This window comes from Rhincodon typus, chromosome 2 (genome assembly GCF_021869965.1).
Source record: "Rhincodon typus isolate 14 chromosome 2, sRhiTyp1.1, whole genome shotgun sequence".
NCBI lineage: Eukaryota > Metazoa > Chordata > Chondrichthyes > Orectolobiformes > Rhincodontidae > Rhincodon > Rhincodon typus.
In genome coordinates this window covers 11,436,347-11,464,214 of record NC_063333.1, presented here as the reverse complement: position 1 = coordinate 11,464,214, position 27,868 = coordinate 11,436,347, and the positions used below count along the sequence as shown (strand labels likewise).

Sequence of the window (27,868 nt, the reverse complement as noted above, 5' to 3'; positions counted from 1 at the left end):
CCTGAACTGGGTGTCGCTCTATTTCCCCTCTCCCAGAAATGTAGGATGTACAGCTGGTTTCTGAACAATCAAAATGGCCCAACCAGTCCAAGCCATTTTTATACTCCATTGAGCCACCATTTATGTTTCTTCATCTAAAGCTATTACTGTAATTTTCTCTTTCCTTTCTAATACATCAATACAATTTGCTTCAACACTTCCTGGATGACAGAAGTTTCCATGCTTATCACACTGCAAACAAAATGTGTCTTATTTTTAAAAGTTTTTTTTTTCCTGAATTTCCTATTCGACTTCTTGACTGTTTTATGTTGATGATATCTGATTCTTTTCACCATGTGGAAAGATTCTCTGTAATCCACTGCCAAATCTTTCATTACTTTAAAGATCTTTATTAGACATCCTCTCAGCCATTTTAAGTGAAAGAAAAAAGATCTAGTGATTATCCTTTTCTGATACGTTGTGCAAGATTGAACCAAAGTGCAATACAGGTTCAGAATAACCGTCTTAATTGCCAATTTTATCCTTCTAGAAACATAAGAACCTGGGAGCCAAAGTAAGCCATATAACTCCTTGGAACTGCTCAGTAAAATCGCGACTGATCTGATGGTAGCCTTAACTCCAATTCCTGCCTGCCCCCCATGATCAAACTCTGACTCAACTTTGAACATATTTCATGACCAGGCTCCACTACTCACTAGGAAAGATAATTCCACCCTCAGCTCCACCTTAAGCGAGAGACAGCTTATTTCTAAAATGTGCATCCACTAGTTCTAGAAACCCCATGAGGGGGAACATCCTCTCAGCATCTATCCTGTCAAATCTCACTCAAAATCTCTGATGTTACAATAAGATAGCCACTCGTTCTTCTTGAAATAAAATCTACAGCTTGGTTTTCTTTATGGTCTTGCTAACCTGTGATATGACTTTTGGTCATTAATGTGTACCTGTACCAAGATCCCTCTATTACTCAACCCCATTTAGATTTGTACCTTTAAGTATTTGGCAAATTAACTATTCTTCCTTCCTGCCATAATCCCAATTGTCTGAACTTAATTTCTCAATTAATAGCCCATTCTCTAATTTTATTAATGTCCTCCTGTAATGTCTTGTATAGGCAAATAAAAGTAAAAAAGTGTGATTAAAGAGCCAATTAGACACCAAAAGAGGGACTTCCACGTGGAGGCGGTGACATGGCTGAGATGTTAAATTAATGCAAAAAGAGAAGAATGCTGCCCAGGCCATGGTGACAGAGGAGGAAACTATCACTATAAGGGTTTAAAATTAAGGAAGAAAGAAGTCTTAGATAGATTGTTGATACTTAAAGTACATCCAATGTGCTTTAGTCTTGCATGCTAACTTCTTATGTGGGTCTTTCTGAAAAGCTTTCTGAAAATCCAAATCCACCAACTGATTCTCCCTTATGTATTCTACTGGTTAACATCCTCAAAAAATCTTGAGTAAGATTGTCAAATGTAATTTTTTTCTAAATCCTTATTAATTTTGTCTAATCCCATTGAAATTTTGTAAATGCCACTATTGTATCCTCTGCAATAAACTCTAGCATTTTATCTATGGTTTTAAAAAAATTCACAGATGACATGCGACTGTTACTGGCCTGACCAGCATTTATTGCCACACACAATTGTCCATAGGATGAATTCAAATTTCACCATCAGAACATTAGCCTGGACCTCTGGATTGCAGATCCAGTGATATTAACATTATATCACCACTTCTCCAACTGACATTAGGTTAATTTGCCCAGAATTCCATTTCCTTATTCTTTCCTGAAAACAAATAGTGGGAGCTCCATTTGCCATCCTCTGGTCTGCCAGGAATATTTCAGAATCCATGGAATTTTGGAAGACGACAACCAGACCATCCACGATTTCCCCAGCCGCCACCTTTAGGAGCTGGGGATGTAGATTATCAACTTTCAGGTCCATTAATTACTCCAGCATTACTTCTTTAAAAACTAATACTAATTTTCTCCTCCTAAACAGACTCTTGATTCCCAATCATTTCCCAATTATTTGTATTCTTCTGTGAAGAACAGAACTGAAATAGATATTTAATTGCTATGCCATTTCCTTCTCCTTCAACAATTCTCCCATTTCAGACTATAGGTGACCTACGTTTATCCTCACCAGTCTTTTCCTTATTACATACTTAAAAGCAGGCTGTAAAAGCTTTTATAGTAAACCTGAAAGGATCATCTCAGGCTCTATTCAGCCCCGAAACAATCACTTGGTTCTCCCATATGCTGATTTCTAAACTGCTCCCAGTACTGAGACTTGCTACTTGTTTTTTCTAGCAAATCTATATGGCTCTTCTTTGGATTGAATATTATCCTTACTTTTGTTAGCTATGGTTGGGTCACTTTTTCTGTTGTATTTTTTGTACCGGAATGGTATGTATAACTGTTATAATACATGTCTTCATTTCTTAAACATCAGCCATTGCCTATCTACTGTTATTTGCAGCCAGCAATGCCTCTTACCTTTGCAGTTTCATTTGCATAGATTTAGGACTCTAGCTTTGGGCTGGACTACTTCATTGTCTATTCTAAAAGAATTCTATCATACTGTGGTCAGTTGTCCCCAATGAACCTTCCATAAGAATATCAAGTAAACGCTTTCTCACTGCATAATACCAAATCTACAACAGCCTGTTCCCTAGTTGGCTCCTCAATGTAATGGCCTTTACAAAAAAAAAGGCTTCAGGAATTCATCCATTATTTATTGTTGCTAATGTGTTTTACCTGGTCAAATGTATATTAAAATCGCCAATGATTTGTGTAGCACACTGTACATGCCTCACCAATTTCCTGTTGAATGCAATTCCCTACCATCCTACTAATGTTTGGAGGCCAATACCCACAAATGTTCCCACCACTTGTTGCTTCTTGGCTCCACCCAGATTCGACATCTAGATTTTCAGAGACAATATCCTTCATCACTATTGCATTATTCCTTCAGTGACAAAACATTAAATACCTATTTTCCTCTTTCCCTGTCCTTGCTAAGTATTCAATATCTTTGGATTTAGTTCCAAGCCCTGGTCACCCCACAGCCATGTCTTTATAATTGCAATCATATTGTATCTGTTTTCAAAATTATTTCTGTTAATTCATCCATTTTAGAGTGAATGCTTGAAGTAATCAGATATAGTACTTTCAGATTTGTCTTAACATTTTATTTTTGTGTCTACGGCCCTATTTGCTGCCAGCCATCGTTTCCTCTACCTTCAATTTTTGTCTTTATTTTCAAACTTTGTTTTCTTTTTTGTGTTTCCCTACTCAGAGTCCCACTTCCCTGCCCTTCGAGTTTAAACCTTCCTCCACAGTTTTGGAACAAAGATGGACATTTACCCTATCATGAGCTCCTACCCTTCCCCGTTCACAATAACAAAAAACCCACTACTTCCACCTTTCTTCGATTTCAAAGAGTTATTGGACTCAAAACACTAACTGTGTTTCACTCTCCACAGATACTGCCAAACCTGCTGGCTGTTTCACAACTTTATTTTTATTAATTTTATCTTGCTTCCTATTTGTTAGTTCAGAAGGTTGAGTTTTATTTGTAAATAGGAAAGTACATTACTAGTGTTCTGATTACTATTTTCACTGCTTTACCTTTGATCTGTCTGCAGTCTATCTATTTTACTTGAGCACTGCAGTGTTGCCAAAAGTTCTGCCCAATTTTTACGGCTGTACCTTGAGAACTGGTGCTTTTTCCTCACAAATCAGAACTCGAATATCTGGGTTCCGGAGATCTGTGCAGTAGATTTTTCGGTCTCGCCCTCCTGAGTAGACATGTGTAAAGGCTTCATTGACTTGCAGTGCCCAAACTCCTTCATCGTGGACCCTATACGTTGCTATACACCTCTGCTGCCCCAAGGACCACAGCCGGATGGTCCCATCAGAGCTGCCAGATAAACACTAAGGGATAAAAATGGAAGAATGATGCTGTTAACGACACCAAAAGGTTAAATTGTAACTTTTTTATTTGTTCATGGGATGTGGGTGTTGCTGGCTTGTCAAGCATTTATTATCTATCCCTAATGGCAAATAGTTGGTGTGGTGGCTAAATCTTCACACAGAAACCATATGCAAGTTAATACAGCAAACTTCTTGTTAACCGACACGTATGGGACCAGAAGTATGCCAGTCAATCAAAAGGTTCACATACTTAATGCGTTTCTGTTAATCACTGTAAAAATATACAATGTGTATGGGGGTATACACATCACCGCTTTGATTTATTTATAGCATAAGTCACTTAAATAATAATACAACTTTGATTAAACCAGGGCGGAAATGACTATCATGAGGGGGCGTGATTTTAAGGTGATTGGAGGAAGGTATAGGGAAGATGTCAGAGGTAGGTTCTTTACACAGAGTGGTGGGCACATGGAATGCACTGCCAGCGGTGGTAGTAGAGTCAGATACATTAGGGATATTTAAGCGACTCTAGGATAGGCACATCGAGGATAGTAAAATGTAGGGTATGCAGGTTAGTTTGATCTTAGTAGGATAATAGGTCAGCACGACGTCGTCGGCCAAAGGGCCTGTACTGTGCTGTACTGATCTATGTTCTATGTTTTAAACAAAACTTACCAGTAGACAGCCTTCTCACTCAATTTCAATTCTCAAATTGTGGAGATCGCAACAATACAATAAACTTCAGATATTTCAGGTACATAACTTTTGCCGGTTTACTGAGTGCTAGTTTGTAAGGTGCTGGTTAAAACAAAATTTGCTGTACTCCATTTTTTCATAAACACAGTTTATCGTGTCAATTTTGTGAAGGTTTCTCCTACTCCTAAGCTATCAGTGAAGCATTTTGTCCTTGCTTGGCACCTTGCCACAACAATGAGGCAAAGATCAGAATGTAGCTCAGTAAAGGAGTATTCCTCTGTACAAAGGAATCCCCAACATTGGGCCTCTCTCAATTCTGTGACTGTGACAAAAAAAATGAAGTATCCTATTAACACTCCACTTCTGTTAGCTACTTTTATGACAGTCAACAGATTAGATTCATGCACGAGACATGCCAACATTTAGTTACAGTTCCTGAAGACAGGTGTCTACTGAAGGATCCAAGCCAGTCAGATCAAAAATAATGTATGTTCCAAATTGTTTAAATAAATTTTTCATTGTTATTCCTCTTGGTGTATTTAAATAAAAATTAACTTCAAGTCCCAGAGGTGATGTGTTTTCAAATTTCTCTTACATCAGGATCTCTGTCTAAATCTCAAGGAGAATTAATCAGGCAACACGATTTACATAGATAATAAAGAAAATACCCGAACCACAGGTAAGGTAATTGGAAACATCAGTTTGCAACTGTTACGCTAACCTACTTTTAATTAAATTACAAAATGTTATAATAAAAATCATTGTACAGCATGTTTTAGTCATTTGTTCCATTTTTACTCGAGTTGGGATAGTACTTAAAGCCCAAAATCAGTATTGTGCAACATTTTTCAGCTGCCATCTGAAGGCAAAAAAAGACCCTAAGATATCAGAGTAGCAAAGGGAAACAATCTGCAAACAGCTACAATAAACTTTTCCCCCCAGGAAGTAAAACTACCATGATAGGGAGAACAATGTACACATAACAGGGGTAGACTGTAAACAAAAGGAAAAATTCTAGAGTCAAATCACTTAATCAAAATCTAAACTGTAACTCAAGTTGGAAACTACGCCCGGTACCAGAAATATTTACTGGGCGGTAAATGGTTCTTCAATACTCCAACATCACAAAGTGAATAGGTACAAAATCCATTACCTTCAAAATCCTGACCATTCTTTCATATTACATAAAAGATTCAAAACTAACAACTCCATTATAATTTGATATTAAAGAAATAGAAAAAGCTACAGTAAGGCAACAGTGAGGAAAAGAGGGAAAGAAACAAGTTAAAGGGCAGCAGAGGATGGCAAAACCAACAGAAGGGGTAAAAAGCTTCAATTTACATAGCACCTTTAGCCAAGGTTGACACAAAGGATAATATAAAACGATCTTTATGAGAACACTAATAAGAAACATAGAATACCTGTGTGCCATCTCGGTTCAACAATAGAGCTTTCACGTTATCCGTATGACCTTTAAGTTTCATCAGTTTCGCACACGTTCTGGGATCCCATACTCTCAGAACCTGTTAATAACAATCAATACCTCAATACTACTTCAGGCCTGTTGGGACAAACAACATTGGCCCTTAAAACAAACAAGATTTGTCTTCCAACATTACTTGTCATTTCATAAATTTAATCAGCAATTCTAAGCAAATCAAATAGAACAAGAATATTATACCAGGTTCTTAAACACTATACAGTAGACAAAGCAAATTTAAAGAAACTGATATTGTTCTCTAGTCACGTCTTGCCTTTGGCACAAAATGCAAACTTTAGACATCTGCAAACTTTAAAGTGTGAAATTTAATGCTTTTTTTTAAAAACTTCAGTTACATTGAAACATTTAAAAAAGTTCATCGTAAGGCAAAGTTCAAGCACTATTTGACAGCTGAGGCAAGTTAAACATATTTGAAATAGGTCACAAAAATCGAAAAGGTCTTCTCTCCTACAGGAACCAGTCAAGCATGGTTTTCTTTATAAATCAACTTACTTTTTCAGTAGATCCTGAAACGATTACTGTTCCCATCTGGTTCATTGCAAGGCTATAAATGGAATCTTTGTTCCCACTCAGTGATGATGCTGTTGTTACAAAACCAAAAGATGCACTTAGCAATAAAATAGTTTTTCTGTGCAAAGTCCTCAGATTTTGATCAATACACTTGAAGATGTAATGGGTAGGGGAGACACAGGGAAAGCAAGGCAACTGTCTTCTTTTTCTGCTAACTGTCCTCAAAATTATGGTAATTTCCCATGAAAAGGACATAAACAGGATTTTTTATTTAATTCATTCACGAGTTGAGGGCTTCCCTGGCTAGGCCAGCATTTATTCCCATTGCTAATTGTCCAGAGGGCAGTTAAGAGTTAACCACATTGCTGTGGGTTTGAATCACACATAGGTCAGACAAGGTAAGGATGGCAGTTTCCTTCCCTAAAAGGACATTAGTGAACCAGATGGGATTATAAGAAATCCTGAAAATATTGGTTCTGACTCTGAGTAAGCTTCGACAAAATTAACTAAGTTCATGGATAACCTGTGGTAGTTGTCACTGCAAGAGGCAAGAGGTTTGCAAAAGTAGTTAAGACCAATAAACCATGTCTGCAGGGTATAGTAATCAATAGAGTTCAAAAAATTGCTCCAAACAATGATTTCTCTTGTCACCAGAGTTAGTGCTAAAAGTTGGACTTTTTGGCATTACTAATTCATAGAAAGTGTTCAAGAGATTGACACATTCTTTTATTGAATCTTTCATGTGACATGGTGTCATTGGCAATGGCAATATTTGCTGCCCATCCCTAATTGTCCTTGAACTGAGTAGCTTGTTATGCCATTTCAAAGGACAGGTTAGAGTCAACCACATTGCTGCAGGTCAGGAAATACCTGTAGACCAGAATAGGTAAGAATGGCAGATTTCCTTCCCTGAAAGTCCATCAGTGAATGAGACTTTCCAAAAAAAACAATGAGAGTGCTATGTTCAGCATCAGTGAGAGTAGTTTTATAATCCAGATATTAGTTATAGTGGCATTTGTTCCGTGTTCCTAAAACATTAACCTGTGAGCAATATTTACTAAAACAGTGCGATTATTACCACACCATCACCTTGTACAGAGAGCTCCCAGCCAGTGCACCACATAATGCCAATTGCTAAGGATGAATATATACTCAAATTAACCATTTAATTGTATTCATCTATAACAGAGATTAATCAACTTCCCCTAAAGTTGCTAGTCTTTTACCCTAGTGTCAAATAAACTCAAAATCACCCCGTGCAGCCCATGATTATGTTCAGAGGACGAAATCCGATCCAACTGAACTACAGTACTAAAATTCTGCAAGTCTGCCATTACATTTTACTGGAACAATGACAACATTTTTTTGTACAGTCAAACAGAATAAAAATGAACTAAAACTATGGAATTGTGATGAAAACACAGCTGATTCACTTGTGCGCTTCAAGACAGGCTGTGATGAGCTCTAGTCCATCCATATCTAGTCTGACCTGCATACCATTCTGTGCCTTCTGAAGATATCTAGTAAGACATACCCTCTTATTATTTTTGAGAACAATTACAGATAGTTAATAAATGCATTTTGCCGACATTGTCAACATCCGATCAATAAACTTAAAACACAAATAACTTGTTTATTTATAAACCTCCTCAGAATTTACTTCCATTGTGATAAAAGGACATCTTCTCAATTCTGAGACAACAAGGTGCAGGGCTGGATGAACACAGCAGGCCAAGCAGCATCATAGGAGCAGAAAGGCTGATGTTTCGGGCCTAGGCCCTTCATCAGAAAATCTTCTCAATTCTATTCACCATCAGTAACTTACTGGTGACAGTGTTGTTTGAGGCAGTCAGTGCTGTAAGAGTATTTACATCCCAGAGGAAAATCTGTCTGTCCAGCCCAGCTGAAGCCACCAACTCCTTGTCTTTCGCATAAGCCAATGCCTTAACATAATCCTACACAAAATAGAAAAAGGCTGTTAACTTTCACCGTTTTCTTACCTTACATTGTGGCATTATTTCGTTTTTGCACACACAAACACACTCAAAACTATAAAGTGAATATTCAGTACAGAGCATCATGATTGAGCGTGACATTGATCTCATTAAACAAGTACATTTTCTAATAGTTAGGAGATAGACATTAGGAATGGCAACAAGCAGACTTTTCACTTGAAGACTTGGCACCATTCAGTTCCACAACAGGGAAATAAAAAGTGGAAATTTCCTATTTCTGCCTTAAACCATTCCTAAAACAGATTTACTGCAAAATGCCTAAACAACTAAAATCAATTCCAATGGCATTTTCTTTCTAAACACTGCATTAGAAGTATTTAGATTTAATTCCATTAAATATGCCTGAGCCAACAGATTAAACAGACAGGATATTGGGTTTAAAATCTCATTCAGCAAACGTGTGTAACAATACAGTACTCCTATCAGTACAGCAGCATGTCAGTCTAGACTACAAACTCAAATCCTGCTCCTGCGCTGTTTGAACCCACAAGCATCTGATTTCTGAGACAAAACTGCTGTCGATTAAATAGATGAGATGCTTTTATTGGTGAGCATATTTCCTGTGATACATCACGGTGGCTCATTGGTTAGCACTGCTGCCTCACAGCGCCAGGGACAAGGGTTCAACTCCATCCTCGGGCAACTGTCTGTGTGAAGTTTGCACGTTTTCTCTGTGTCTGCGTGGGTTTCCTCCGGGTACTCTGGTTTCCTCCCACAGTCCAAAGATGTGCAGGTTAGGTGGATTGGCTATGTTAAATTACCCGTAGTGTTGAGGGATGTATAGATTAGGTGGGGGATGGGTCTGGGTGGACTTGTTGGGCTGAAGGGCCTGTTTCCACACTGTAGGGATTCTATTCTATGATTCTATCCCTTTTAGTATCACAAGTAACCAAAAAACGTGATTACTCACTCAGTGAATTAAGCTGTAATTTACTAAAAGCAAAGGATTTACATTTTCATTCTTCAAATTAACTGGTACTAAAATAGATAATTCTAGCTTTTAATATAAATTTATTCTGACATTCTCAAAACTGAGACATGTATAATTTGGAGCACAAGGAAGAACACAAGGTCCTTAGCAGTTGTCTTACCCAAAAGATCACCCTCACAAGAAGATTAATTCAGAACTGATCTCACTATGAAAAGGGGTTAATTTTTTTTTTAAAATAAAAAGCATTAAGATTTATTATCACAAATAAATGCACTTTTCAATGGGAAAGAAATACAAATTTTTCCCATTACAAAAAATTACCTTATGAGTTCGTAATGTAGACATGCAAAATCCTTTATGAGCATTCCACACTTTCACTGTAGTGTCAGATGAAGCCGATATTACTAGAAAATTTAAAATAAAATTGAATACTGACGACGTGTCCAAATAATTTTGGTTCAGAATCATCTCTAAAGTGGTTCTTAAAAAAACATACAATACAATTCTGCAAAACAAAAACACACTGGAATCAGTCAGTTCACCAGCAAATCATTGGGGTAACTGTATGATCTTGTTTCACTGTTAGGTTATTGCACACCCTCTCAGACCAGATAGCAAACCCAAGGGCTTTATATTAGTGAAGTAAGAAAGGGTGGGCAAATGGAGGAAACTGCAAATTCAAAAGTAGCAAGAGTGCATGTTCCATGCTGCAGATGTGATGTCCAGCAAATTCGCTGCTTTGTTCTGAACAGTATCAAGCTTCTTGAGTAAGGGGTGATCTAATTGAAAGGGATTTCTCAGGATAGATGCAGAGAAAATGTCGTTTCTCCTGGTCAGCTATTTAAGATTGGGAGGAGGATGATTCTTCTTCAAAGGGCTCTCAATACTTAGGATTCTATATCCAAAGAGGCTGTGATGCCCAGTATTTCAATATATTCAGGACAAAGGGTGATATTTTTTTGGTTATCAAGACAATTAAGGGATATTTTGATTCTGTGATAAAGTGGAGTTGAGGTGGAAGAAAGATCAACAAAAATCTTGTTGAATGGCACAGCAGGCTCCAAAAGTCAAATAGCTTATTCCAGCTCATACTTCTTACGTTTTTATGGAGATACATCTTGATACAGTGGTAAAAGGTAAATCCAAATTAAAGCAACTGATGGCAATCCTGAATCATGTTAAATTAAATATTACATGGAAAAAAAACGTTCCATGTCCACATACAAGGTCTGCACTATAGACTTGGGCTGACAAATGGCAACTAACACACTTGTCACTCGAGTTTCACGTAATGACCTTCTCAAAAAAAAACTAACTACCTCCCATAACACAACAACTTTACAACCACTGAACCCCCATTAGTAACATGGAGTCCTCTGGCAGAGGCATGGTGAGGGCTGAAAAGCCCCGAGTAGGACTGTGGCAGAGGAAAGGAAAGTTGGACTATTTTAAGTTTATTTTCTTATCTTATTCAAAGTTAATGTGAATGGTGCCATGTGTGTATGGCAAATATACACACTTCTCACTGTATTTTCACATTGAATACATGTGACAATAAATGATTCGATTCAATTCAGTAATTGAACTGGACAAGCCACATGGCTAGGACAACAGGCTACTGTGATGTAAGGTTGAAGTATGAGTAAACACAGTGTGGAGCTGGAGGAACACAGTAGGTCAGGCAGCATCAGAGGAGGAGAGTCGACACTTCAGGTCCCTTCATCAGGGTATTTACCACCAAAACAGCAATCATATTACAAAAGTAAACATTATGGTCTATCAAGCCAGATTTCACTCGGGAATCTGACTTCCCCAACATTATCACCAGGTGGTATCACAACCCTACAAGGCTGGTATTTTGAAAGCAGTTCAGCTCCTGACTCTAAGGTCACTCCACTGGCTAGGACTCGAGTCATTACAGCATAGAAAGAGGCCTTTCAGCTCATCACACCCACATAGGCTCTCTGAAAAGCAATCCAGTCAATCCCAAGGTTCTTCTAAAATCATTGATGGAAGCAGAGATAATCACTGTCTTAAGCAGCAGGTTCCAGGTCATTACCACTTGCCGTGTGAGAAAGTTCTTCCAGATATCCACCTTCACCACTTGCCCAACCCCCTAAATTTGTGTCCCCCTAGCCCTTTTACATCAGGTAACATGAACAGTTTTCTTTTGTCTACCTTGTCTAAGCCTGTGATAATATTGTAAATCTCCATCAGCTTCCACTCCAAGAGGCGCAACACCAGCTTTTCCAATGTAAAACTTGCAGCTACAATCCCTCAACTACTCTCTCCACTATCACCCTGCCTTCTACTATTAATCAAACACAGCGAAGCAACTTCTCAAACCTTTCCCAGAACCTCCTAAAAATACCACCTTTACCACTTGGAATGACAACAGCAGATGATGTATTGGAACCTCACCTACCGGATCCTCTCCAAGTCAAAGACCATTCCAATTGCAACATACACATTTCACTTTTATGGGTCACAATTCTGCAACTGTATATCTACCAGTGCAGTGGGAGCACATGGACTACAACATTTCAAAAGCTACCATCTGTTTTAGATAGAATAGACAAAATAGAAAAGGACAATAAACGTTAGCCTTGTAGAGCTCTTAAGAAAATAGAAGAAGCAAGCAAGCAAGACTTAGTTACTTAGTAACTTAGTTTAAAAAAAAGAACTGCAGATGCTGGAAATCTGAGTTTCTCCAGCAACTTCTGTTTTTGTATTAGTAATGCAATTCTGGATTGTTGAGGTGGGCAAAGGGCACATAGAACATAGAGTCTGTACTGTTCTTTGGCCCACGATGTTGTGCCGACCTATTATCCCACTAAGATCAATCTACCCTGCATACCCTACATTTTACTATCCTCCATGTGCCTATCCAAGAGTTGCTTAACAGTCTCTAAAGTATCTGACTCCACTACCACTGCCGGCAGCGCATTCCACACACCCACCACACTGTGTGTGAAGAACCTACCTCTGACTTCTCCCCTATACCTTCCTCCAATCTGGAGGAATGTTGGAGAAAAACGAAAGTGACAATAGAAGAGCTACCAGGTCACCTTCGGCCCAAGGCTGCTGAAAGAATATTTTGTTCAGCCACTTGTAACATTGAGTACTTCAAGTGGCCAATAGGAGCCTGGTGTTGGCCAGATGAAACAGGAATCATGTTTGCGCTGCTTTGCACTACAAGTTGCTCAGCCCGATATATAACGAGGGTACAAATCAGACTGGCTGCAAATACTGTATTACTGTTAAATATACTCTGTGTTCAATGAAGTTAGTCTGAATTACTCACAGGTCTTTCCATTACAGCATAATACCACATCATTCACCCAATCTGTATGGTGCTCCATGGAGGCAATATAAGGATCTTGCTGAAACATAAAAAGAAAAATGATGAGATGGAAACACAAGTGGCAGCACAACCTCAAAGTTAGATCACAATTTGTCTAGAGTGAAGGCCCTCAGGAACAGCACTCTTATGCTGTCTGGGTTTAATGTTACACATTGAGTGAAATTCACTTATGTTGCAAGAAGTAAAATGAACTTGGGTCTAGACAACAGAACCACAATTCAAAAATCTTGTCAGGGTTTCCTTCAGTGTTTTGGAAACTTTTTAAAAATGTCTAACAGTATAACACTACAACTCAAGAAAGAAGGGAGAGAGAAAATAGGGAACTAAAGGTGAGTTAGTCTGACAGTTGTCAGGAGATTTCTGAAACTTATCAAGGAAGCCATAACAATGCACACAGAAAAATCATTGTATGATCAAAGTCACCTTAGTTTTACAAAATGGGAATGGCGTTTGACAGATTTAGAGATTTTTTTGGAGCGTGTAGCACAAAACAAAGAGGAACTACCAGTTGGAGTATGCTTGCATTCTCAAAAAGCCATTTAACAAGATGCAATACAAAAAGATGAAAGCACAAGATATGCAGTTGAGGGTGTTAATACGGATACAGGATTAGTTAACTAACAAAAAGAATAGGGATAAATGGAGCATTTTCAAGTTGGCAAGCTGCAACTAGTGGATGCAAATATCGGTGCCAGGGCTTCAGCTATTAATGACGTAGAAGAAAAGATTTAATAAAGTAATCAAGTTTATGAATGGGATTGCTAACTGTGAGGACACAAACAGCTTGCAATGAGACAGTCAAGAGGTAAGTGGTGATAGAATATAATGCGGGAAGTGTGAGGGCACTCATTTTGGTCATGGGAATAGAAAAGCAGAATTTTTCTTTCAAAAAAGGCATGAAACTTGCAAACGTTGATGCTCAAAATGATTTGGGCATACTTCTACATGGAACATTATGTTAGCATTAGCACATGGACTGCAGCGGCTCAAGAAGACAGCTTACCAACACCTTCTCAAGGGCAACTAGGGACAGACAATAAATGCTGGCCCAGCTAGCAATGGCTACATCCCAAGAGTTAATTAAAAAAAAGTTTCAGCAAGCAATGTGGAGGGCAAATGGCATTTGGCCTTTATTGCTAGAGGATTTACAAAACCATAGGAAGGGATAACATTTAAAAATGATAAAATTCTCAGCAACTTGTGAAACCCCATCCTGCGATTCTTCCTGTTTTTAAAAAAAAAATCTGCAGCAAACCAGCAGAGTAAACATCACTTAACCAGCAACTAACATCAAGCTAAAGGTACTTTTACATTAATTAATTTAACTCAAAATATCCCATAAGACGTTTACATTATATCAACCTCTGCTAGATCAAGGTACTCCCATCTTCCAGCAATCTTCCTTCTCCCTGCCACACTAGGGTGAATCATACATGTCCTTTCATAATTGTTCCACTCACTGTTCCAGCACTGCCCTTCACTAGCAAGCTCCAGCTCAGTGATTCAGTGCCCTTTATATCTCAAAAAGTCCTGTCGGCCCCATTCCCTTCCTTTAGAAAGCAGTAACCAACTTTTCAAACAAACACTAACTAGTTTTTACACAGGATAGTGCACTCTCATTATAACAGTAATTTCTTTATCTCCTAGTGTTTCACAAAGCACCTATCCTAGGTGAAAAACCCATGACTTGACTTTCAATAGGTTTTGGTTACAGATCACATAGGCCTGTATCTAGGCACAGATCATCATCCCCTTAATTAACAGTTTTCTATTTCACCTTTCCTAAAGGAAACTTTTTTTGAAATACAACCATTTTGTCAAGATCACATTTGCAAAAAAAATTGAAGTGCCAGAAGCCTTTTCACAATTATAGAGATTTTGGGTGAGTCTAGACTCAGTTTTTGTCGCTATACCCAAGGAAGGACATATTTAGCATGGAAACAGTACACTGAAGTTCACTAGAATGGTTATCAGGATGGGAGGTTGTCATATGATCAGAAGACAAATTGGTGATTCCTATAATGCCTAGAGTATAAAAAGAATGAGAGGTGATTATTAAACAGTCATGACAGCTCATGGCAGTGGATATGCTGATCATCACGAAGGTTGCCGCCACTGCCCTTTTAAGTATAGAGAACTACAGGAGCTGCTTTGTCTATCATGGTCAAGGAAAACCATCCCCTGGGGAGGCGATGGCCTAGTGGCATTAATAGCTCAACTATTTAATCTAGAGACCAAGGTAGTGTTGAGGACCCAAGGCAGATGGAGGAGTTTGAACACGAAAAAAAAAAAAAAAAAAAAATCTATCTGGTTCACTAATCTCCTTTAAGGAAGGAAATCGCCTCTGGAGCCTACAGTCCGATGGCCTAAACGGGGATTTCACCAGTTTTAAAATCTCCTCACCACCCCCCCCCCCCCACAGTATCACACTACCCTATATCAGAAACACGTCGGAACTCACCACAAGACTCCTACAACCACTGGGCATCAGAGTGGCACACAAGCCCACGTCAACCCTATGACAACTGCTCACCCGAACCAAGGACCCACTCCCCGCCATGGACAGGACCAATGTCATCTACAAGATCCCCTGCAGAGACTGTGAGAAACACTATATCGGACAAACAGGAAGGAAACTAAGGGTACACAAACACCAAGTGGCTACAAAATGGCTCGACCAATACTCACTCATCTCAATCCACATGGACAAGGAGAACCACCACTTCGACTGGGACAACACCAAGATCCTGGGACAGGCTAGGCAGAGACAGGCACGAGAATTCCTAGAAGCATGGCACTCCACGAAGCATGCTATTAATAAACACATTGAACTCGACCCCATATACATTCCACTACAAAGGAAACCCGGAAGTCAGTCAATCCATCTCAACGGGCCCTACTATTTAAAAACCAGACGGGAAAACACACCAACGCTTCATTGGAGGCTGCGCTAAGGAGATTACCAAGCATGGTAACGAAACGTCTGCGAAACAAGAAACCAGCTCGGCAAGCCAACCAACTTCAACAACCTCAACACCCACTACCCGAGCTACAAATCTACTCCAAAAACCTTACAGGTCAATCATACTAAATCATTACAAATCTCAGATTAGGCCTCAGCTAAATACAGTATGAAGTTCGGGTACCACACTTTAGGAAGGAGGTGAAAGTCTTTGAGAGGTTATTTTGAAGATTTAACAGAAATAAAGGTAATATAGGACATACTGTGGATAGGAAACTTCACTAATGTAGAGAGATTGGAGAAGCTGAATTGTTCTTAGAACAAAGGATCTGGGAGAAGAGAGGAAGAAATTCTAAATTATAGGGGTTTTGATAGAGCAATTGGGGTGAAATTCTCTCTCGGACAAATGGGTCAGTTCCCAGAAGCTGTCCAGAGAAGGGCAAGGTAAAGGAGGAGACTCTTCCATACACGAAAGGCAAGTGGAAGCATATACTCATACACTCAAACTTCAACTGAACCTCTTTGGAGGATGACAATATGTAGGGTAATGGGGAAAAAGCTCCCCCATACTTTTAAAGAAGTGACACAGACAGAGCAGGTGGAATTACCACCTTCTGTCTTGCAAAATTCAATGATCAAATTCTTCAGTTACTTCATTAATACTTGTATCAGACTGGCAGCACAGAGATCATGTGCAGGTTGGCAAGGGATACACGAGTTCTTGAGGCAATGTGGATTGATGATTGACATTAATAAATTTCTATATTTGTCAGCACTTATTCCTCAATATCTCTTGATATTTCAAACTTTATTCTCAATAACAGGGTTCTGTAGCATGGAACAAACTGTGCTGAGGGGGTGGAGGAGGAAGAGAAAAAGCATTTATTTTTAGAAAGATCAATTGTGCTCTTCGCAATTTAAGTGCAGACATTTGAGTGATTTATTCAAGTGAACAGCACTGGTCATTTATAATAAATAGGAACCCAATTTCTATTCTGTTATTCACAATTTAAAGAAGTGACAGTTTTGCTTGAATATTTGCAGAATCTGATACAACTTCAAGTGGAGATGTGTATTCACTAACTTTAAAATTTAGGTAAGGGAGGGTGGGTGAGACAGAGGGCAAGTGCCTAAATGGGGTACAAGAATAGGTAGATCTGTGGCTATATATAAACAAATCATAAAAAAGTAGCAATGCACATTAACAAGGGCATTAAAACACACACCATAGTGGGATTTAATTTCTACAGAAGTGCTGAAAATTTAGTTTGTAGGAATCGTATTAGATTCCAAAAAGGACATGACATGAAAAGAATGATTCACTGGAATGATACCATAACAGAGGCATAACTATCAGGAAAGACTGAACAGGCCACGGGAATTTTCTGTTTAAAACAGGATTAAAGAATGTACAATAGAGATCTTTAGGATTATTAGGGAGTTTGATCAGGTAGACAGAGATATTTCCATTGGCAGGAGTCCAGAATTATGGACCATAATAGTCACTAATAAATTCAGGAAGGAACTCCGAGTAATATCCTTAACGAGAGGAAAGTTGGAAGTGGAGCTCACTATGCTAAAAACATAAGGGGAAGCTAGATAAGCACAAGGGGAGACAAATTCACAAGGAAATGTTGATGCAATTTGATGAAGGTGGTTTGTGTGAAGTCTAAACACCAGTTTCAGCTCAAGTGGCATTAATTACAATGGCCAAGCTGTGCTATTAGACCATGTTATTAGCATCATTTAATAGGTAACACTGAATACAGACCCTGGCAATACCATGTAGACATGTTGGGCAGGCAGAAATTACAGTAGAAAGATTATGCATGTGGGACATTATTTCATGTCAGATTGATTTGATTTAATTTGTTGTCACATGCACCGAGATAGTGAAAAATTTTGTGCTATACAAAGTGCATCAGGGTAGGAAACAAAAAAAGAGTGCAGAATACAGTGTTACAGCTGCTGAGAAGGTAGAGAGAGAGAGAGAGAGAGAGAGAGAGAGAGAGAGAGAGAGAGAGATCAGAATTAACATTTGAGAAGGCTATTCAAAAATCTGATAATAGCAGGGAAGAAGCGGTTCATGAATCTGTCTGCACGTGTATTCCAACTTCTATATTTTCTGCCAACGAAAGACGGTGGAAGAAAGAGCATAACGGGTGGGAATGGTCTTTGATTATGTTGGTTGCTTTCCAGAGGCGGTGGGAAGTATAAATGGAGTCAATAGATGGAAGGCTGGTTTGCGTGATGGACTGGGTTGTGCTCATGATTCTGGAGTTTCTTGCGGTCTTGAGAGGAGCAGTTGCCATACCACACTGAGATGCATCCAGATAGAACGCTTTCTATGGTGCACCTATAAAAATTGGTAACAGTCTTTACAGACATGCCAAATTTCCTTAGCTACCTGAGGTGTTTTTGAGCTTTCCTGACCATCGCATCAATGTGGGTAGACCAGGACAGGTTGTTGGTGATCATCACTTCCAGAAACTTGACTGTCCTCAACCATCTCCATGTCAGTACACTGTTGCAGACAGGGCATGCACTCCACTCTGCTTCCTGAAATCAATGACCAGCTCCTTCATTTTGCTGACATTAGCGGAGAGATTGCTGTCTTTACACCGTGCCACTAAGTACTCAATCTCTTTCCTGCATTCTGTCTCATCGCTGTTCAAGATCTGACCTACAACGATGGTGTCATCAGCAAACTTGTAAATGGAGTTGGGGCGGAGTACAGTAGGGTGCTGAGTATGTATCCATGTTGAGGCCTGTGGTGGAGGTGGTGTTATCACCTATTCTCACTGATTGTGATCTATGGGTCAAGAGGATCCAGTTACAGAAGGGGTAGCCGAGACCCAAGTCTCGGAGTTTGGAGATGTATTTCTTTGTAATTATGGCATTAAAAAGCAGAGCTGGAGTTAATAAGTAGGAACTTGATGTAGGTATCCAGATTTTCCAGTGATGAGTGTAGGGTCACGGAGATGGCTTCTGCCATGGACCTGTTGTGCAAATCGCAAAGGATCAATGCATTCTGGTAGGCTTGCCACAAATGATTGACGCCGACGTGACTGATCTGGGTTTCAAGTTTAGTTTGGTATTGCCTCTTGGTGTCTCTGATGACATTACGAAGGTTTACCTGGATTTCCTGTTCAGGCTGTGGTTGCCCAACTGAATGCCTCAGACCTGGACTCCAGTAAGGAGTGAATCTCCCAGTTCATCCATGGTTTCCCATTGGGGAACATTCAGATTAACTTCTTTGACATACAGTCTTTTACATACTTGCTATGATCTGTAACAGTAGTGGCATACTCATTTAGGTCGGGTGCTGACTTCTTGAATATGGACCAGTCCACCAATTCCAAACAGTCCCGTAGAAGCTCTTCCGCTGCCTCAGACTAGCACTGGGTCCTCACATTTCAATTTCTGCTGCTAAGCCAGGAGGAGGAAGACAGCGTTGTGATTTGTTTTGATTTTCCAAAGTGCGGACAGGGTATAGTTTGAGTTATAGGGAGAGGTTGAATAGGCTGGGGCTTTATTCTCCCTACAGTGTGTTGGAGGCGATGGATGACCTAATGAGGTTAACAAAATCAAGAGGGGCATGGATAGGATGAATAGTCAAGGTCTTTTTCCTAGGGTGGAGGAGTCCAAAACTAGATGGCATAGGTTTAAGGGGAAGGGGAAAGATTTTAAAAAGGACCTGAGGAGTAACTTTCTTATGAAGAGAGTGGTGCATATATGGAATGAGCTGCCAGAGAAAGTGGAGGAGGCAGGTACAATGACAACATTTAAAAGGCATCTGGACGGGCACATGAATAGGAAGGGTTTAGAGGGATATGGACCAAATGCAGGCAAATGGGACTAGGCCAGATTGGGATGTCTGGTCGGTGCATGAGTTGGACCAAAGCATTTGTTTCTGTGTTGTATGACTAATGTCTTAAATCCAATAAAACACCTCAAAACTAGAAATAAATGAACCATCTAACAGATTGTCAGACAAAAGGTTGGACCTGAATGATTAACTTCTTTTTTTCCTCTCCACATATGCTGTCAGCTGGAATATCTCTAAGCTTTTTCTGTTTTCACTTCAGATTTCCAGCATCTTCAGTAGCTTATTTTAGGTTTTATCCTCAATGGTTTCCCTCTTCTATTAGCTCAGAAAAGACCAGATTTATTAAATTCAATTTCAACGTGGAACACCTATGGTTTGTTTATACAGGACAACAATCGCCACATTACAGTCTTCACCAACATCCTTACATTTATTTTGCTTAAACAACCTTAATTGTTTAATACTATTGGAAAGATGCAACTGTTCCTAATTATGACCGATCGATGAATTTTCCACAATCCCATAAACTCCAGAATTATTTAGATGTGCACTGGTGATGCCATTGCATACAAGACTATGGGCAAAGTGCTGGAAATTGGGATTAGAATAGTTAGGTGCTTGGTTTTGACGGGTACAGACTTGACAGACAAAGACTTTTTTCTGTACTAAAGATTTCTATGACTATAAGCCTCATTGGCCCACTCTGTTTCTATGTTCCTATCAGTCTATCAAGTCTGTCTGACAAATAATTTGATCATGGCTAATTCTCCAGCACAATACTATTTTTCCCACACCATCTCCCAAATCAAATTAATATAGATTAACAGATTGTACTTCAATTTCAGACTATTTCATGAAAAATATTTTCAGGCACTTTGCATCCTGGTATGAACTCCATTTACTCGAAGTACATTTTGCATTGATGGATCCTTAACATTCTCCTTCTGTCAATTCTAGAGTAAATATTGAGATTGCACATTTTAATACATCTAACTGTGTACAGAGTCAAAGACACTATCAAATTTCTCACCTTGTGTTGGTTGATACTCCATATCCGGATAATTGAATCGCGACCAGCCGTAAACAGTCTGTTTAACGAGGGATCTAGTTGAAGTGCGTTAACGCCATTACGATTATACTTCTCTACTTCATCTCGAATCACATAAGACACCTGAAGTCAATAAGAGTCTGCCATTAATAAGTTTACTACACAAGAGTCATATTTCAACATAATAAAACAAACAAAGCTGTCATCCCGGCTGAATTGCGTAGTGAGTACTGACAGGAACAAATAACGTTCATGCAGGGAATTAAAATTGCAGCAGCACCTTTTCATACTTTCTTCACATGCAAGCTAAAACAACATCCTCCCCATTTTGATAATTTATTCAGCGACATTAAATATTTAAAGTCAGCCTAGTCCCTTTATGCCTGGTGTCATCGAACCAAATCAGGCACTAGAACTATAGTTTAAGAGGAGCAAATATGATACTTTTATATAACACATACATACATGCCCACTATATTTTACGTAGAAGAACTTACAAGAACCTCTTTAGGTCTGAAAAGCAGGACAAAAAACTTTGAGAAAACTTTCCAAAATGCTAGCTTGCAAGTGAAGGAATATGACTGACAATTCTTCACTACACTACTCTCATAAATCTTAACTTACAATTAGATAATATTAACTTTTCCAACCTACTTTACCACAACTTTGCACGTAAAATAGGCTATTAGTATCTGAGTGATACTTTAGTTCTGGCAACTACAAAAATGGGCATACCTTGTAAACAGTTGCTGTGCCTGTTTAAAAAAAAAGTATTTTTAGACAGGCAAGACAAAGGTCTTCTTGAAAATAAAATACTTCAGCTATAATAGCAATCTAAGAAGATTGATGTTAGAGAATGGAACTTGTTCCAGGCAACATGAATGGCACTTACTTTAGGCTACATCATCAGCGCTGTACTTCTGTTTAAATATCATCAGTTTGTTTAAACTTCCATAGATGTAGGACAGACCACGATAGGTTGCAAAACCCATGTTGAGCAAAAAATGTTTGATAATAGATTACAGGTCATAGTAGTAAACAAACGCTTACATCATCACAGTGAAATTAACTTGAAAGGAAAGATATTTTGTGCCCACCTAGATTCTCAAATAGTGCCTTGCATCAAAAGGTAGAGAGCTTACTTTTATTCTGAGAACTTAAAGCATACTTTGCAGGCTGCAATGCAGCGAGAGGTGCTATATGTGTGAGTGCAATACTCTTCCCTTTCAAACCAGCATTTCACGAGTGACTCCAGTGGTAATGTTGGTCCATTAATTGAAACGTCATTGCTGGATGTGGAAAACAGCCAGATTCCTATTCATTAACAGATTCAGCAGCTTAATCCATCCACACGGGCAGGTACCAGTCCACCTTTTGACTAGTTCTGGGTAACTGGTGTGTGACCGGAACAGAAACTTGAGCATTTGCCCATAAAATCAGGCAAGTGCATTATCAGCTCGATAGCTGCATACAGAGTGGCCTCATGAAGATTCAATACTGTTACTCCCAACATTTGATCAAAGTAGTTAAGCAACCATGTGCAAGGAAAATGAATCAATTCAGAGTCAGTTCAGGAATGGGATTTGTAGCTTTCATTCCTGTATTGAATTGTTTAGCAATTTTCTTTCAGAAAATGATTGTATTTAGATTGAGAGAGATAGTAGGAACTGCCAATGCTGGAGAATCTGAGATAATAAAGGGTAGAGTTGGATGAACACAGCAGGCCAAGCAGCAGAGGAGCAGGAAAGCTGACGTTTCAGGTCTATTTCTGAAGAAGGGTCCAGACCCGAAATGTCAGCTTTCCTGCTCGGCCTGCTGTGTTCATCCAGCACTACACCTTGTTATCTTGTATTTAGATTGTGCAGTGTCCAGTTCATTTCCTGTTCATGTCTACATAAAAAGATCAGAATTTGGAACAGACATGGGAGTAACTGAACTTGAAACTGACTTGGGAATTTTATTACTAAACACTGCAATATTGTTTTACAACTGCTAAAATGTACCATCTTAAAAAATGCACCTTTATTTTCTTGCTATTTTTTTTTGTTTTTGTTTCCTGAATGACAGTTGTACTACATTTCAAAAGAATTAAGATTCATTTCCTTCATGTCTAAAAGTAGAGATGTACATAAAATGATTCTTTGCTCAAATGCTGAGCCACAGGACAGCCAGCACTTTCACCAACCACTATGATTCAACAAATGGACATTCTGCTGTAACCTGTCAAGCTTCAGTTTACAGCAGAGATTCAAAACATAACTTGTTACATGAAGACAGAGACAACTAGCTGTAGAGCTGGATGAACACAGCAGGCCAAGCGGCATCAGAGGAGCAGGAATGCTGACGTTGCGGGTGTAGACCCTTCTTCAGAAGATCACTTTCAGGCCTCACAAAGGCTTTAAAGCCGTGTAGCTTGAAGTATTAAGTTTTATTAACAAATCAGTCAAATAATAGAGGCAAAGATGGATATGAACAAATTATAATCCATTTTCTAATAGAAGAGGCTGAAATTATCTGCTACTAATAAATGCAAGTTTCACATTTAATTTTATATGTTGCTGTCAACAACAATAAAAAGCATTAAGTTAATTACTCTCATAACTGTCAAACTAAATTAGTGCAATTAACTTTTTATAAAGTAGAAATCAATCCACATTTACCCAATAAAGCATCAGCCTGATTATGTTTTGCATAAATAATTTAATTGAAAATATATTTCTAAAAGCAAAAAAAAACAACCATCTTCACATCTTCACTTAGGAACCTCAGCAAGATAGATACCAGTCCTCAAACAATTCAGTTCACTCTCCACGATATCAGAACAGTTGAAGAGACCAATATTGCAACATTCCAATAATAATGCTGAAGATTTGTGCTCCAGATTTAGCTGTTCTAATAGGGGTACCCAACAATGTGAAAAATTGCCTAGATATGCCCTAAACCTAATGTAGAAAGTGCAGGACAAATCCAAACCCGTCAATTACTGCCCTTTCAGTCTACACTCAAGTGGAAGTGATGGAAGGAGTCATCAACAATGTTATCACGCATCACTCACAAAGGAATACCAGCGCAATGACATTCAGTTTGGGTTTGACCAGGGCCACATGGCCCCTGACCTCATTACAGTCTTGGCCCAATAATGGGCAAAACAGTAGAATTCGAGGTGACTGCCCTTAACTTCAAGGCAACATTGAACAGGGTATGGCATTAAGGAGTCCTAGCAAAACTAAAGTCAATGAGAGTTCAGGGTAAAACTCTTTTCTGATTGGAAACATACCAAGTAGAAAAGGTGATTTTTGCAGTAGCTAGATGTCAACAGCAACAGGTGCATGGGAATATTAACACATGCAAGTTCCTCTCCAAGCCACACAGCATCCTGATTTGGAATATATCACCATTCCTTCAGAATTATTAGGTCAAAATCCTGGAACTCCCATCTAAATAGTACTGAAGGTGTCCCTACATCCCAGGAATTGCAGCAGTTCAAGAGACAGCTTACCAATACCTTCTCCAGAGCAATAATGGATGGGCAATGAACACTGTCCTTGACCTGAGTTTTTATGGTGCAGTGGCTGTATCGCTACCCCTGAGCCAGGAGACCTTCAAGTTGTCCCACCTGCTCCATTGATGTTTCATACCATAGCTGAGCAGGTTGATGTATAAAAGAAGTTGGCCTAGCCAACAATGTCCACGTGAACAAATAAAAACACAAGTTAATGAAACAGTTAGTGAAAAAGACCTCCCAAACTGTAAGAAGAGCACAGAAATCATGTTGTCTGTGTTTTAAACATTAAACAAAGTGGGATAAGAGAGGTTAATTTGGGTTGGGTCACAATTTGATGCAGCTAGACTGCTAATGGTATTAGGCATTAGACTTGCAAATTTAGGTTTCAAAACTTGCGTGGCAAGGTTTTAAAAATTCATCTTGGAATGCGAACATGCTGACAAGACCAATATTTATTCCCCATTCCTAATCACCCTGGAGAGAAGTGGTGAGCCATTTTCTGGAACTGCTGTGATCCGTGCGATGTGAATATTCCCCTCTTAGGGAATGATGTTAGGAAGGGAGTTCCAGGATTTTGACAGAGTAGCAGTGAAAGAACGTCAGTTCAGAATGTGAGCTTAGAAGGAAAGTGCAGGTGGTGGTACTTCATTTCATTTACAGCCCTCATCTTTCCCTGGTTCACAAATTGATTCCTGGAATGAGACAGTGGCAGGTTTGGAAGGTGCTGTTGAAGGAAGCATTGGCAAGTCGTTGCTGTGCATCTTGGACATAGTATATACTGCTGTCAGTGTATGCCTGTGGTGGAGGAAGAGAATGTTGTAACTGGTTCTGGTCAAGACAGCTGCTTAGCACTGGATGGTATCAAGCTTCTTGAGTACAGCAGCTGCACTCATCCAGGCAAGTGGACAGTATTCAATTACCCTGCTGTCTTGTGCCTTGTAAACAGTGGACAGGTTTTCATGCGTTAAGAGGTAGGTTTCATCACAGAATTCCAAGCCTCTGACCTAAAGTCATAATGTTTTATGCCTGGTCCAGTTTAATTTCTGATCAATGATAAAGCCCCCAGCTTCATGCTGTTGACAGCAGGAAATGCAATGACGGCAATACCACTAGGCTGCGAACACTCAATCATACAATAACAAAAATAGACAAACAACAGATAACGGTATTCAGGACATTAAAAAGGAGCATACTCGCAAATTTGTTATATTCAATTTACAGGCTTGCATTAGGTCAAACTTCTAAATTTTCAAGTGCTGTACATGTGGTGATGATAACCAGTTCTGAAATTGGATAGATGCTCAGGAATTTTCAGAACAAAAAAAAGGACAGTATAATTCAACTATTTGAGCCTGCTGCATCTTTCAAGTTGATCATGGCCGACCTTGGTCTTCAAATCCATTTTCCCGACTTCTTCCAGAGACACTAAAATTTGACTATCCCAAAATTAAATGTATTCGATGATGGCACATCCACAATCCTATGTGGCAGAGAATTCCAAAGATTTCAAGATAGGATTTTCCCCTCATCTCATTTAAATCCTTATCCTGAAATGGCGTGCCTCTCTGTTTTGGATTCCCCAACCAAGGGAATCAACATCTCAGTAGATCCCAGTGAAACCTCTTTGTAAGCTTGGATCTTTCACCAAGATCACAATTCTTCTTCTAAACTACAGAAATTGTAGACTCAAAGTACTCAACTGTTGACCAGGAACCAATTAGTGTACCTTCACTGCACTAATTCCAAACTAATTATATCCTTCTTTAAATATGGAAACTAAAACTGTACATAATATTCCAGGTGCAGGTAAACAAAATTCCAACAATCGAGCAGGAAGGCTGACATTTCGGGCCTAGACCCTTCTTCATTTTCTGAAGAAGGGTCTAGGCCCGAACCGTCAGCCTTCCTGCTCCTCTGATGCTGCTTGGCCTGCTGTGTTTGTCCAGCTCTGCACCTTGTTGTCTCGGATTCTCCAGCATCGGCTGTTCCTACTATCTCTGCAACAAAATTCCAACAATGTTACATGACTTGATATAAAGTGGTTTCAGGGGCATTTGATCAGGCTTGTAATATGTATAAATGATTTGGCTGAAAATGCAAGTGGTCTGATTAGTAACTTTGCATGACATGAAAATTGAAGAAATTGTGGATAGTGAGGAATGTTGCCAAAGGATACAGCAGGATATAGATCAGTTGAAAAGTTGGGTGAAGAAATGGCAGATAGAATTTAATATAGTCAAGGGTGAGGTGATGCATTTTGGGAAGTCAACTTTCCCCTTGCATTTGACAAGTCACATTGCAGCTGTACGAAACTCTGCTTAGGCCAGGAGTACTGTATGCAGTTCTGGTCACCATACTATAGGAAGAACGTGGAAGATTGGGACAGGATGCAAAAGAGGCTTAAGGAAAATGCCTGGATTGGAGTATATTAGCTATAAAGGAGAGGGTGGACAAACTTGGATTGTTTTCACTGGTGCAGCTGAGGCCAAGGGTGACCTGATAGAACTATATAAAATTATGAGAGGCATGGATGTAGTGATGTGGAGGTGCCAGTGTTGGATTGGAGTGGACAAGGTCAGAAATCAGATGACACTAGGTTATAGTCCAACAAGTTTCATTTGAAATTCCAAGCTTTCAGAGCGTAGTCCCTTCATCAGATTAAGTGAGAGAGAAGCACGCAGACACAGAATTTATAGGCAGCGAGATCAAATGATCACACAAATAGTGTGAGTGGAGTGTCGAATAATAAGTCTCTGCAGGTGACCAAAAAGGGTCACCAACTGAATAACAAGCAAAGGGATGACCTATAATCCGATTAAATGGGGCAAAGATATAAGTACAATAAATTAAAATTAAGGTCGTGCTGGAGACAAGCCAAATGAATGGAACAACATGATAGGCATAAGAGTCACATGCCGAGAGTCTAACCAAAGTAATAAGTAATCCAAAACGGTACAAGCCAATTAAGGTAGAGAGATCATAATTTATGAAGGTGATGGTGTCAAAACAGGACAGTAAAGGAAGATTTTACAGATACAGAAGTGTGGTGGAGTCACATGTAGTGCGACATAAACCCAAGATCATGGTTCAGGCTGTCTTCATGGGTACAAAACTTGGCTATCAGTTTCTGCTCAGCGATTCTGCATTGTTATGTATCCTGAAGGCCAACTTGGAGAACATTTACCCGAAGATCGGGAGCTGAATATCCTTGACGGCCGAAGTGTGCTTCTCTCTCACTTCACCTGACCAAAGGTGTTACACTCCAAAAGCTTGTGATTTCAAATAAAACCTATTGAACCATAACCTGCTGTTGTCTGATTTCTGACCATGGATTGACTATCCACTCCAAGTCTTTTTCCCCAGGGTGGAAATGTCAAATCCTAGGGGGCACAGCTTTTTAAAAGAGGGGAAAGGTTTAAAAAGGAGAAGGCAGAAGTTTAAAAAGGAGTTGCTCAAGGCAAGTTTTTTTTAAACCACAGAGGGTGGCAGGTGCGTGGAACAAGCTACCTGGGGAGGTGGTAGAAGCAGATATGATAGCAATGTTTAAGTGACATTTGGACAGAC

At 39.3% G+C, this 27,868-nt stretch overlaps 1 protein-coding gene across 2 annotated transcripts in view; it reads right to left on the bottom strand.

Moving 5' to 3' along the window:
• wdr48b (WD repeat domain 48b) overlaps nucleotides 1–27,868 on the bottom strand; it is a 96,758-nt gene that overhangs the window by 44,117 nt on the left and 24,773 nt on the right. For both annotated transcript variants that reach the window (XM_048615230.1, XM_048615236.1), the window contains exons 2-8: nucleotides 20,782–20,922; nucleotides 12,901–12,979; nucleotides 9,918–10,000; nucleotides 8,476–8,605; nucleotides 6,633–6,721; nucleotides 6,061–6,162; nucleotides 3,716–3,940 (exon numbers count right to left, since the gene is read on the bottom strand). In XM_048615230.1, coding sequence (XP_048471187.1) covers nucleotides 3,716–3,940; nucleotides 6,061–6,162; nucleotides 6,633–6,721; nucleotides 8,476–8,605; nucleotides 9,918–10,000; nucleotides 12,901–12,979; nucleotides 20,782–20,922 — 849 coding nt within the window. The remainder of the gene's footprint in view (nucleotides 1–3,715; nucleotides 3,941–6,060; nucleotides 6,163–6,632; nucleotides 6,722–8,475; nucleotides 8,606–9,917; nucleotides 10,001–12,900; nucleotides 12,980–20,781; nucleotides 20,923–27,868) is intronic.